The sequence below is a fragment of the Ursus americanus genome, chromosome 15, assembly GCF_024610735.1.
Source record: "Ursus americanus isolate L20-20 chromosome 15, mUrsAme1.1.p, whole genome shotgun sequence".
In the NCBI taxonomy this organism is placed as follows: domain Eukaryota; kingdom Metazoa; phylum Chordata; class Mammalia; order Carnivora; family Ursidae; genus Ursus; species Ursus americanus.
The window spans coordinates 5,281,980-5,295,299 of record NC_142141.1 but is presented as its reverse complement, the minus strand read 5'-3'; the positions used below and the strand labels follow the sequence as shown (position 1 = coordinate 5,295,299).

The window sequence follows — 13,320 nt, the reverse complement described above, 5'->3', positions numbered from 1 at the left end:
ATATGGAACACTATTTCTTTTATTTTTTTATTGAAGTGTAGCTGACATACAAGGTCCTCTTAGTTTCAGGTGTGCATCATAATGATTCCATGTTTTTATACATTACACCATGATCCCCATAATAAGTTTAGTTACTGTCTGCCACCATAGAAAGGGTTGGGTTTTTTCTTTTTGACTTATTTTTTAAATTTGTATTTAGTTTTAAGTAGAGTTGATATATTAGTTTCAGTGTGTAATATAGTAATTGAGTATTTATATACATTACAAAATGATCCCCACATTAAGTCTGGTTACCATCTGTCACCATATAAAATTATTACAATATTATTGATTATTCCCTAAGTTGTACTTTATATCCCACAACTTAATTATTTTATAACTGGAAATTTATACCTCTTAATCCCCCGTACCTATTTCCCCCTCTGTATCTTGTATCTGGTTTGTTTCTTGTATTTGTGAGTCTGTTTCTGTTTCAGTTTCGGTTGTTTTGTTTTGTTTGTGGAATACCAGTTCTTGACATTGGTAGGAGGTTGGGAGTGTTTTTGTTGGTCCATCTGCCTGTGTTGGGGTGTTCCGAGCCATACTAGGTTAATCTCTGTGAGCCAGTAGTTACTTCGAGCCAGTAAGTTTTTCTTGGCCTGGTGGAGCCAGATGTTTCGAAAACACCATTTCTGGTGGCACTGTGTGGCCATTGCATCTTTCCCAAAGCTAGATTGATCACTGGAACAAGATGAAATCCTTAATTTGAAGTGTCACATTGGCACAAGTAAATAGGCCAAAGTCATTATTGCTTTATGCATCTAACACAATTTTTAAAAAGCAGACTTCTAGAAATGATTGTGTGACTCAACGTGTGCATCATTTCTTAAGAAGAAACTAAAGTTCACTGTCACACTCCTTGTCATATTGTTTTAAACTACCACATGTGCACTTTAATGCTGGTAATACCAGCAAAGCTACAGAAGCTTCTCTTGTTGCCCTGAAATCATTCTGGTCTCCAAATTGATTCTCTTTTAAAAGGTCATGTTTATTGAAGTATAACAAGTGTTAAGTAGGAAATTCACCCTTCTTTAAGGGTACACTTCTGTGAGTTTTGACAAGTGCATGTAGTGCTGGTAACCACTGCCACCATCAAGATACAGAAGAATTTGATCACCCCCTAAATTTCCCTTGTGTTTCTTTATTATTTTTAAAATATTTTATTTATTTATTTGACAGAGAGAGTGCACAAGCAGAGGGAGCAGCAGGCAGAGGGAGAGGGAGAAGCAGGCTCCCTGCTCGATGTGGGACTTGATGTGGGGCTCCATCCCAGAGCCCTGAGATCATGACCTGAGCCGAAGGCAGACACTTAATGACTGAGCCACCCAGGTGTCCCAAAGTGGTCATTTTGCTTGGCCAGTGCTGCCCAAGTGTTCCTGACCACCTTAGTGTGGAGCCCATCTCCACTCCCCCATGTCCTTAGCTGTAATGATGTGGAGTACACTAAGATGGGCATTCCCTGAGGGTATTTTAGATTTGTAGGTCATCCTGCATGAGGTCTGACCAACAGTTCTAGTAGCTCAGAATTAAGTATTTTCTGAAACTCCCCATAAGTAAGGAAAATAAGTTCTTAAAAAAGTGAAGTAAATGCGAATTGCTTCTAGTAAAATATTAGACTAGGCATATACGTTTTTATTTGAGAGCCTACGCGAGAACTCTCATTTTTGTACTTTTACAGAAGGGGTAGGGTGGGAGGTAGGCAGAAAACCACTACTGCCTCACAAAATTCTGTCTGGTAGGATACCATCATAGAAATGCACACACCTGTCTGTCTGGGTATGTTTTGGATGCATAAATTTTGGAGGAAGGAATTCAAATCACAGTGTAGAGTCTTAGTACCATGATTTCTAATGGTACATTTGACATTCCTGGAGCTATATTTCATTACTCTCAATGAGTGCCTATGTGAAGATACAAAAAAAGATGTCATACACTAACTTATATGAACCAAAGAGAACTATAAGGAGGATAAACGGTAAAATTATCTATGTTTATTAATCTCTGAATATTTTATGATTTAGAGATCTCCATATTAAAAATCATATTGTAGACCTGGTCTGTTATTTTTGACATGCCAGTGATATTTTAGATCAAAGGAAATATATGAAGCGACAAATAGAAGAGATCTTTTTATTTGCCCTCATTGCTTTATTGAAATTTATGGAACTTAAGAAATTGGGGACGGGGGGGCTTTCCTTTTTTTTTTTTTTTTTAAAGGCTATGAAAATGATTCTGTGGAAGACTTGAAGGAGATGACTTCAGTATCCTCTCGGAAGAGAGGTAAAAGAAGGTACTTCTGGGAGTACAGTGAACAGCTCACCCCATCACAGCAAGAGAGGATGCTAAGGCCATCTGAATGGAACCGAGACACTTTGCCAAGTAACATGTATCAGAAAAATGGCTTACATCATGGTAAGAGGGAATTGTGGTCAGACATTTCGTGTCACTTTAAATAGAGATCATAAACCATAATGTTTACTCAGTGTATCTACATATTCAGCAGTCACCCTTGAAAAGTGGAGAGGGGAACAATAGAGCTGCTTTATTTGCTATCACTGCAGAGATACTCACAAATAGCATTTACCAGTGGTGAGAGCCATCCCCTAAATAGGGAGGAAGCTCTATGCAGAAACGATTTCTGGTCACTTCCTATTCTACTTATGCTACCCAGGAAATGACCAGGAGACTGTTGATTGATTCCTGACCTGCCACAGTTATGATAAACCAGAAGGGTTGAGGAGAAAGGGAATGGGTCCAGCATCTTTCTCTTCCATTCTTGTCCAGTCTCCAGGCTGAAATGTAGAGAGATTGGAATCAAATGGTGGTGGGAAGAAAAGAGGAGGGAGAGGAAAGGGAATAATTGTAGAGAAAAGAAATGGAGAGAGAAGAGTTGAATGGTAGGAGTCGGGAGAAGCTTATAATCTTAGGCAGACGAAGTTTACAATTGTGAACCTAGATAGATGTAATTAAGTAGAATTTCTTCTTTTATTTTGTATGATCCAAAATCTGTACTGAAAAGGGGGAGGGCGCTAGTAAGTTTGGCACTAAATGAACAGTTTTAGTAATCTCTCATGCTACAGATGTAAGTTGCTAAGCAATTTTGTTTTGACACAGGAATTATATCAGAAGTATATTTGTGCCTCATTTTCCCTTTCCACTGGCACTCAGTCTGTACTCTACTGTTTCTTAGTGAATAGACCTAGTTTTTGCCTTCAGATCAGTTTTCTCCGAGAAATGAAAAGACAGGTCCAATAAATAGCTTTAGGTAGCACATGGTGAGTACTAGGAGAGTTGTTTGGTATATTGTAGTTCAGAGGATCTGTCCATCCCACTTCCCTGCAGTGTTACAGCAAGATCCCCGAGTCTTCTGTAATGTTATTTATCAAACTAACCAAAGAAGAGCTTTCAAAAAAGGCAGTCCTTATTTGTTGGCCTTTTGAGTCCAGCACCAAAGCATATGTCTGTGAAATTTTCAGTCATAGCATCAAAACATCTTGGTTTAAGTAAAATCTCTTGTTTCTTTTCTGGGTGTATACTCTACCCTAGCCCTGATTTTTAGATGCAGTGAACCTCCACTCCAGTCCTGAGGTTTGCGATGCTTATTAGCACCATGCATATAATTAAGATTCTGTCATACCAGGGTTAGAAACTTTAAGGTGGAGAAGGATTTGGCAAAGACTGGAGCTGTGCCATATTTCCCCAATTTCTTGGAGGCACACAGTGGGAAGGAGAGGAGGCTAGCCCTTTTAGCATATCGTGCTGAGACTTCTGAAACATGCTAAGACTTCTAAAAAAGAAAAAAGAGGGGAGGGAGAAATGTGGTTTTAAAATATGGCTGTAGAATGTATCTTTGGTGAATTAAAGTGATCTAACTTAAACTTTTAAACCATCTGTAGGAAAATACGCAGTAAAGAAGTCACGGAGAACTGACGTAGAAGACCTGACTCCAAATCCTAAAAAACTACTCCAGATAGGCAATGAACTACGGAAGCTGAATAAGGTGATTAGTGATCTGACTCCAGTCAGTGAGCTTCCCTTAACAGCCCGGCCAAGGTCAAGGAAGGAAAAAAATAAGCTGGCTTCCAGGTAAATGATAATCATGTTCACCGGTGTAAATAAAGTCTAGGTGGTGAGGTTTTAGACTTTCAGTGAGCTTTTAGAGATGACCATCACCATTTATTCAGAAATACACTTTTATAAATATTATAATGAGAGTATTTTAATTTTTCCTTTGAAAATAAAAGATGGTATTTATGCCTTATGCTTCATAATACCAAAAGATGGTGTTATGCTTTTACAGGGGAGAGGTGAATGGACTCAAGTGGATTATATTATAAAAATGAAAAAAATTTATCATAGTTTTATTTTTTCTTTGTTTTGTGGTTTTTTATTGGGGTATGATTTACTTGAGGTAAAATGTATACCTTTTAATGTAAACTTTTATGGGGTTTTGAAAGAGAGAAAGAGAGCGAGCGCATGCAAGCAGGGGGTGGGGCAGAGGGAGAGGGAGAGAGAGAATCCCAAGCAGACTCCGAGTTGAGCATTGGAGCTTGATGTGGAGCCCGATCTCACAACCCTGAAATCACGACCTAAGCCAAAACCAAGAGTCTGTTGCTTAACCAACTGAGCCACCCAGGCCCCTCTGCAGTACACTTTTATGGGTTTTGATAAAGGTATCCAATCATATAAACACCACCACAATCAAGATAATATTTTCCATCATTCATTTAAAAAATTTCCTCATGCCTCCTTGTAAAGGGAACCCCTTCTTCCACCCACCAACCACTGATCTGTTTCCTGTCCCCACAGTTTTGCCTTTTCTAGAATGTCATATAGGTGGAATCATAATATATGTAGCCTTTTGAGTCTGGCTTCTTTGGTTTAACATGGTTTATTTGAGATTCATGTTGATCCATGTTGTTGAGTGGGGTAATAGTTTGTTCCTTTTTATTGCTGAATAGTATTCCTTTGTGGGATATACTACACTTTATCCATTCCCAATTGAAGGACATTGGGACTGCTTCCACTTTTTGCCAATTATGAATAAAGCCATCATAAACATTCACTTATAGGTGTTTGCGTGAACATAAGTTTGCATTTCTCTTAGGTAAATACCCAGGAGTATATGTTTAACTTTATAAGAAATTGCCAAAGTAGCTATTTCTGAAATAATAAATTTTTTTAAAAATTACTGTTTTTCAAAGTAGCAATATGTAGTATTTTATATCCCAATTAGCAACATATGATGTTTCCACTTACTTTACATTTTCTTGGTATTATCAGTTTTTGTTTATTTTAGTGTATTCGTCATAATTTTATTTTTGGATGTATGCTAAAATTTTTTAAAATCAGTTTGGATTAATGATATATTGCATATTTTTTGGAAACCGAGTTCCTTGATATAAACATCAATGGGCAGTGATTTTTGGTTGCTATTAGAATATGTTTGACAGCAGCAAGAAGAAGTATATTCTGAATGTTCACTTAAAAAAAGAAGTGAACTAATTGCTCCTTCCTTTCACAGGGCTTGTCGATTAAAGAAAAAAGCCCAGTATGAAGCTAATAAAGTGAAATTATGGGGCCTCAACACAGAATATGGTAAACCTAAACTTTTAAGAATTTGATTAATCTCCTATTACTTTGCCGACCACTCTCTTTTTCTTTGGTTTTGTTATTTGCTTTCCCTGTATCTTGCCAAGTTTTAGGCCAGCCTCCTTTTTGTTCGTTCATTCAGTAAGCTACGTACTCATTCTTATTCCTTCATGTTCTTTTAGTGATTGTTTGTATCTGTGGCTCCCTGTGCCAAATCTCCTCTCTACCCTAAAGAGCTTGTCTACTTGTGACCACAGTAAACTCCTACTTCATTTTACAATTGTGTTGCCGTGTTAGCCAGTTTTAGTGACTAGTGTTTATTTTAATCTCTGAGTGGATAATTTAGGTCTGTATTTTACAAATTTGACTGCTCATTCGAATTATCTGTGTACATGTTAAAAGTACAGATTTCTGGGCTTCTCCCCAGATCCCATGAATTGGAATTTGTGCAAGTAGAACTCAACAGTCCACATTTTTAACACTACCCCATATTACTCCTAGGCAACTATCTTAGCACTTATTTGGGAATTGTTGGTTTAGATCTGTACCTCCCACTCTTTCACAGCATGGCACATGTAAAAATTACCATCTCTAAGGCATCCTGGAATTTATCAGAGTAGGCTGCTCATGGGAGCAGAGGCCCTTATGGACTGAAAGGATTTTGTGTGTTAAACACCTGCAACCCTTTTACAGCACACTAGAGGTTTGGAAAGCTCTGGTTTTGATCTTCTGTAATAAGAACCACCTTTCCTTTCCTCCTTGCTGTCTTACTGTTCCGTAAGCCTGGTATCATAATTGTCTTCTTCACTGTATAGCTTATAGGAATAAGTTGTATCTGAAAGTGGATGAGTGGCAAAATGATCAGTTATTATTTGTTTTCAGAGATTTTCTGAAGTCCAACATGACATTTGGCACATAGGTGCTCAGTAAACTTTGTGTAGTTTTCTTAATTCTTTGTCTTGATTATCTTGTTTCCATTTATGAGGACAGAAAGAGGATTTCCTATTGTGAAGTTTACAACTTGTGAAATGAGCTGATGGTTTTATATATTAATGGTCACTCAGGAATTCTCATCAGGTAAATGAATTAGGTAAAACAATAGTTGGTTTGTTGAAAAGGAACTCTACCCATTTTCCTATTATTCTTTCTTGCTGTTGAAGCATTCTGACCTTGAGCTCTGTGAGTATATATACACATAATGATTACAATATCCTAGGCATTCTTATTCCATTTTAGAACCAGATAACTTAGGCTGCAGGGAGATGTGGTTGGCCATTGGGAGCCTTCTGGGTCTGTGTTTCCTTGGACAGTTGTAGGCATCTATCTGTGTGTTGTTCAGTTAATGTATTTATCCATAATTATGTATATATGTATATCCATAATTATGTATAGCCAGATATTTTTGCATTTGTATATATGCTAATGCACCCCCCCACACACACATGCTTTGGTCTGTGACGTAAATATATTCTGGGGTAGGGAACACCTGGGGAGTTGGTAAGGGCCAGGAATATGTGTGTTTCTGGATGTGTTGTTCTATCTCAAATTGAGTTATGATAGCTGTCTTAAATTTTTCTTGTTTCTAAAGCTGACTTAAAGCATCTTATATTTTCATGTAGGAAAAGGCCCATCTTTAAAAAGGTACCATTTTCTTCTCAGTTAGCATGAAGGAAGAGGATCTTCTCATTCATTTATTTGTCTTCACTTCTGTTTTACTAGCTCCTCTTCCCCAGTTTCTGGGAAAGAACAGCCAGCCTTAACTATTTGTTTAGAAGTCATTTCAGAACCCATGAGATGCTCTCGTGCAGTTTGCCACATGTAGTTTGAAAATTCTTCCAGGAGTTTCTGGTACATCTCTCAAGAGAATGGTGCCCTCAATTCCTCGAAATACCTGTCAGTTGGTCTGTTATTGTTTTGTGGAACGCTTACTATACGCTGCCCACCTATTAACCCAATAGTTTCTGTGATTTGTAATTCACAAGTCAGTGACATTTGAAAAAGAATTTGGGATTTGGGAACTATAGGGTTGCCAACTTTATATTTTGCCAGGTGAAGACTTTAAGAAGAACGTCATCTACAACTACTGTAATTTCATACAAGGAGAGGGATATTGTAGCATTAAAAAATTGAAACAGGAAGAATCTTGAAATAAACTTTATGAAACATTTACTCCGTTATCCTTATTCTTTTTGTTTACTTATTTATATTCTGAAGATCTTAGTTATTCTGCATTATATGTTTTGTACTACATAGAATTAAGCACAGCACAATACCCTGCCTAACTCCTTTATTTTAGAATTAAACAATTTATACCATTTAAGATGTTACGGTGGAACTTACTTGGCAGTTAGAGGGAGAAGGGTTAGCAAACAGTATGTAAACACAGGAGTTAATGAATTCATCATCATTTCTGCTAAAGCTCAAGTGCCTAAGTAAATATAAAAGACCACACTGAGAAGGGATGTCCCTTAGACATCCCCAGTTGGAAAATGAACCAAGTTATGGAAAACTGGGGTAACCCCAAGAGCTACCAAAGAGCAAACATTTTTAATTTTGATGAACTCCAATTTGCCAGTTTTTCTTTTTATATTTCATATTTTTAGTGTTCTTAAAAACTTTGCCGACTCCAAAATGCAAACATTTTCTTGTATGTTTTCTCCTAGAATTCATATAGTTTTAGGTTTTGCATTTAAGTTTATGATCCGTTTTAGGTTAATTTTTATTAATGGTGTGGGGTGAGAGTTGATGTTTGTTTTTTTCCATATGAATACCCAGTTGATCAAACACCATTCATTAAAAAGAATTTCCTTTTCCTGTTTAGTTGTTTTCTCACCTTTGTCAAATCAGTTGACCCTATACGTATGAGTCTACTTTTGGACTCTCTCTTCTGTTCATTGATCATTTGTCTACCTTTATGCGGATACAAACTATTTTGATTACTGTAGTTCTATAGTAAATCTTAAGTCAGGTAAGTGTAGTTCTTTTTTAATCCTACAGTTTTGTTTTTTCAAAGTTGCATTGGCTATTCTAGGTCATTTACATGACCATAAAAATTTTGGAATCACTTTTTACAAAAAAGCTTACCAAAATTTTGATTAGGACTGCTTTCAATCTGTAGATTAATTTGGAGAAATATTACCATTTTAACAAAATGGAGTCTTTAATCCATGAACTTGGTATCTCTTTCCATTTGTTAAGTCTCCTTTAATTTGTGCCTTGTTTATAGTTTTCAGTGTAGAATGCTTAACATCTTTGTTAGATCTATTACTGGGTATTTTATATTTTTTGGCGCTCTGTTAATGGAATCATTTTTGAAATTTTATTTTTTAACTTTGCTGCTAATATATAAAATGGGTTTTTGCATATTATTCTTGTATCTCATTATCTTGCTAAATTTGTTTTTTAGTTCCAGTGGTAGGTGTGTAGATGCCCTATGATTTTCTATTTAAGCAATCATCATCTGCAAATAGGGATGGCTTTATTTCTTTTTTTTTTATATTTATGCCTTTGCAAACAAGGCAATCACCATGTCTGTCCAATGTCCTAGATATTGCAATGAGGCAAAAAAAAAAAAAAAAATCTCGGGGGTGGGGAGCCTTTCACCTTAAAGTATGATGTTGGCAGTAGGCTTTTTTGTAAGATGAGATGCCCTCTATCACTTCAAGTTCTCTTTTTTTTCTAGTTTCATTTATCATGAATGGGTGTTGAATATTGTCATACGGTCTTTTCATCTGTTGGAGCAATCATATTGTCCTTTATTCTGGTAATATATTACATACTTACCTCTTAATATGGTAAGTTACATTAACTGATTTTTGAATATTAAACCAACATTGTATTCTTGGAATAAGCTCTATTGGTTGTGATATATTGTCCTTTTTATATTAGAGTCTATTGCAAATATTCTGTAAGATTCTAAAACTTTAAGTTGGATTCTTTTGTTAATATTTTGTTAAGGATTTGTGTGTCTATATTCAAGAGGGATATTGGTCTGTGTTTTTCTTTTTTTGTAATGTCTTTGTCAGGTTTTGGTATTTGGGCTATTTTGGCCTTATAGAGTGAATTGTGCCATGATCATCATCTTTTTTGAAAAGTTTAATAAGATCAATTTTATTTCTTCATTGTATATTTGATACACTTTTCCATTAAAACCCTTTGGGTTTTCCTTTGGGAATATTTTTGGATAAATTAATTCCTTTACTTGAAATAAGCTGTTCAGATTTTCATTTCTTCTTGTGTCAATTTTTTTAAGTTACATTTTCAAGAAATGTGACCATTTTTATCAAGTTGTTGAATTTGTTGGCGTAGCATTTTCTTATTATCCTTTCAATAGCTCTAGATTCTTAAGTGATAACCCCCTTTTCATTCCAGATATAGGTGATCGATCTGTTTAGCTACGGATGGGGGTGGGAGTGGATATCAATTTTGTTTTCTTTTTTAAGGAACCACTTTCAGCTTTGTTAACTTTCTCTGTATTATGTTTCTGCTGTTTTACTGATTTCTGCTCTTTATTATTTACCTCCTTCTATTTACTTTTGGTTGACTCTCTTAAACTGGGGATAGTTTTTAAAGTTTTGTCTTTGGAGGACTTGAAGGACTTCATTTGATTTATTTAATAAACATTTATTAAGATCCTATGATTCAATATACAGGCACTATCATAGGTCTTAAAGCCATGAAGACAATTAAGTCAAGTTGCTTACAGCATAGTAGACATTGATAACGTGTATACAGTGTGTCATCAAAACCGACACATCATTTGAAATTAGTTTCTTTGGATAAAAAAAGCTTATAACTAAACTCAACATCTGAAACTAATGATATACTATATGTTGGCTAATCAAATTTTAAAAAAAGCTTATAACCATCACTACTTTATATTTTCTTACAAATTCTCCATTTTTTAACTGAGTAACTGTTATTACACAGTAAGAAGCAAATTCTTCCATGTTAGTGACATGTTCCAAGTGTCTTGTTCTATCTTCCAGATAATTTATTGTTTGTAATCAACTCCATCAAGCAAGAGATTGTAAACCGAGTACAGAATCCAAGAGAGGAGAGAGGACCCAACATGGGGCAGAAGCTTGAAATGCTCATTAAAGATACTCTTGGTAAGAAGAATATTGGATAAATTTGTAACAGTAACATGTAGTGTAAGATATATGATTTAAAGAGATACTAAACATTCTTTTAAGGAAAAACTCAAATATTCTTATTGTAGTTACTTTTCTTTACAAGTTGTTTTGTCCTTTTGAGATTTTGCATTCATAAACATGTACTGCTAGTTACCACAATACGTTATTTAGACTTCATCACTGAACTGTTTTAACACTTAGGATAGGTGAACTTCTAGCAACTTTAATCTTTTATGGGAAAAATAAAGATCCCTGAGCTGTCAAGCCTACAATTTATACTTTGGTTGAGGTTCTTACCTATATGTTATACTCAGTAATACAGTTCACAGGATTCTAATAAACTTAATTATCTGGGTTTTTTTCCCTGAACAGATTATATAACATGAGGAGGAACAGAGGCAGAGCATTACCTGACAGGGAGGGGAGAGGTAGCTAATACAAACATGAGAACTCTAGAGGTGCAAGAGCTTAGCTGCCATAGGAGCAGATCACCTTACAGATGAGTAGCATCCCAAGGACATTGCAGTATAGTGCAATCTATGAAAACCCTGAAGCATCATAAAATTAGCTCAGCTGTTTTATATATTCTTTGTTTAGCAATATTTATTCTAGGGCTGTCTTTAAAAACTGGTTCTTATGTAGTCATTGTGTAGAGTGGCCAAACTTCAGTTACCTGAGAATTTTCTTCCAGTTCATTTTTCCCCAGGATGCTGACTTTGTATTGAATCAGGTCACTTAAAGGAATTGAGCTTACTTTTTAATAATTATTTAGATACTTACCTGAATTTTAGAGTAACAAACACTATAAATTGTTCTATTTTTTAAAAATTGTAAATATCTTGGAATTTTTTTGCGTTTCCGTTAAGACAATTCTTCTTCCAGTTACTATAAATTCATTCATCGAAGTTTCTTCAATGCCTACTATATGTCAGGTGTTGGGGGATACAGGGATGAATAATAGAGATTTGGTCACTACTCTTAGGAAGCTTGTAGTCTAAAAATGGAAGGCGAAGAATAAACGGGAAAAAAAATTACAAATGGTGGCAATTGCTGTGAAGAAACCAGGATGTTTAGATGGAGGAGAGTGAGCAATAGTTTATTTCTGTTTACACAGAAATACTTCTCACAGGTACCAAAATGATTGCATTTTCTTTAATTAAAAAATAAATATACATTGAATGCTTCCATGCACTTATTAGTAAGTTTTACATGCCTTTGCAATTACTAGTTTCTCTTGTAAGCATTGTGTTCATACTGAATGTGAAGTATTCTGGTGTTTTGAAGAATAATTTGGAATCTTTAATAAAATTAACAATGCATATAGAGTTTCTTGAATGACAGCATTCATGTTTGAAGGCCAAAGGAGAAGATTTAAAGGAGAGATCAAGAGCCCGGAAAGAATTCCTTAGGTGTTAGGAAGGGATAAACAGCTAACGTTTACTGGGTATTTACTGTGATCCAGGATCTGTCTGTTAAGGTTGGTTAGTCATCTACTTTCACAGTTCTGTGAAGGAGGTATTATTCTGATTTTACAAACGAGGAATTAGAAACACAGCAAGGTATTAAAGTAACTTGCCATGTCTTACAATTAATAAATGGCCGAACCAGGCATAGAAGTAAGTTCTTCGAGTTTCAGTGCTCACAGTACCTCCACATGCCGTCACTTAGCCCTATAATCTGACACCCATCTCTGTAGAATTTGACCTGAGTAGTTCACCTGTGGCCCGCTAATCACTTCATCCAGTAGGCTTACTTGAGAATTTCTTTGTCTGGACATTCTTTGTAACATTTAACACTTTTGAGCATTTATCTTCATTCTTGAAACATTTCTTTATTTTAAGGTACCTTAGATGTGCATGCCTTGTTTCCTATCTTTTTACCAAAAAAGGCTAGGTTTCTCTGTGACTCTAGCAGTAACCACTGGTCTAAAAATTAAAATCATATTTTCAAAAAACAAAAGCTTGTTTGTTGTAGTGGTTAAAATCAGAGCATTTAATCAGTTTTAGATTTAACTCCTGGCCCTGCCACTTACTACGTGAGGACCCTAGGGAAATGACTTCACTTCCCTCAGCCTAATTTTATTCATCTGTAAAATACGGACAGTGGGTGGATTAAATGGAAAGAGTGCATATAAAGCACTTAGCACCCTGCTGATCACATAAATTCGCAATACTCAATAAGTATTAGTTGTCGATGTTACCATATTACATCTTCAGCATTTAGATTTTTTTTTAAGTTCCCTTTGTTCCTTCCTGTCTTTTTTTTTTTTTTTAAGATTTTATTTATTTATTTGACAGAGAGAGAGACAGCCAGTGAGAGAGGGAACACAAGCAGGGGGAGTGGGAGAGGAAGAAGCAGGCTCGCAGCGGGGGAGCTTGATGTGGGGCTCGATCCCAGGACTCTGGGATCACACCCTGAGCCGAAGGCAGAAGCTTAACGACTGAGCCACCCAGGCGTCCCAGCATTTAGATTTTTTTAAAAAGAGTTTTATTTCCACCTTGTTCCTGTAAGCCATCATTCATGTTTTAGAAAATTGAAGATTTTGTTCATGACA

General features: G+C 35.8%; 1 protein-coding gene across 4 annotated transcripts in view; it reads left to right on the top strand.

Moving 5' to 3' along the window:
• CREBRF (CREB3 regulatory factor) overlaps positions 1-13,320 on the top strand; it is a 54,346-nt gene that overhangs the window by 28,303 nt on the left and 12,723 nt on the right. For all 4 annotated transcript variants that reach the window (XM_045792123.2, XM_045792121.2, XM_087867807.1 and 1 more), the window contains exons 5-8: positions 2,257-2,451; positions 3,936-4,125; positions 5,564-5,637; positions 10,620-10,742. In XM_045792123.2, coding sequence (XP_045648079.1) covers positions 2,257-2,451; positions 3,936-4,125; positions 5,564-5,637; positions 10,620-10,742 — 582 coding nt within the window. The remainder of the gene's footprint in view (positions 1-2,256; positions 2,452-3,935; positions 4,126-5,563; positions 5,638-10,619; positions 10,743-13,320) is intronic.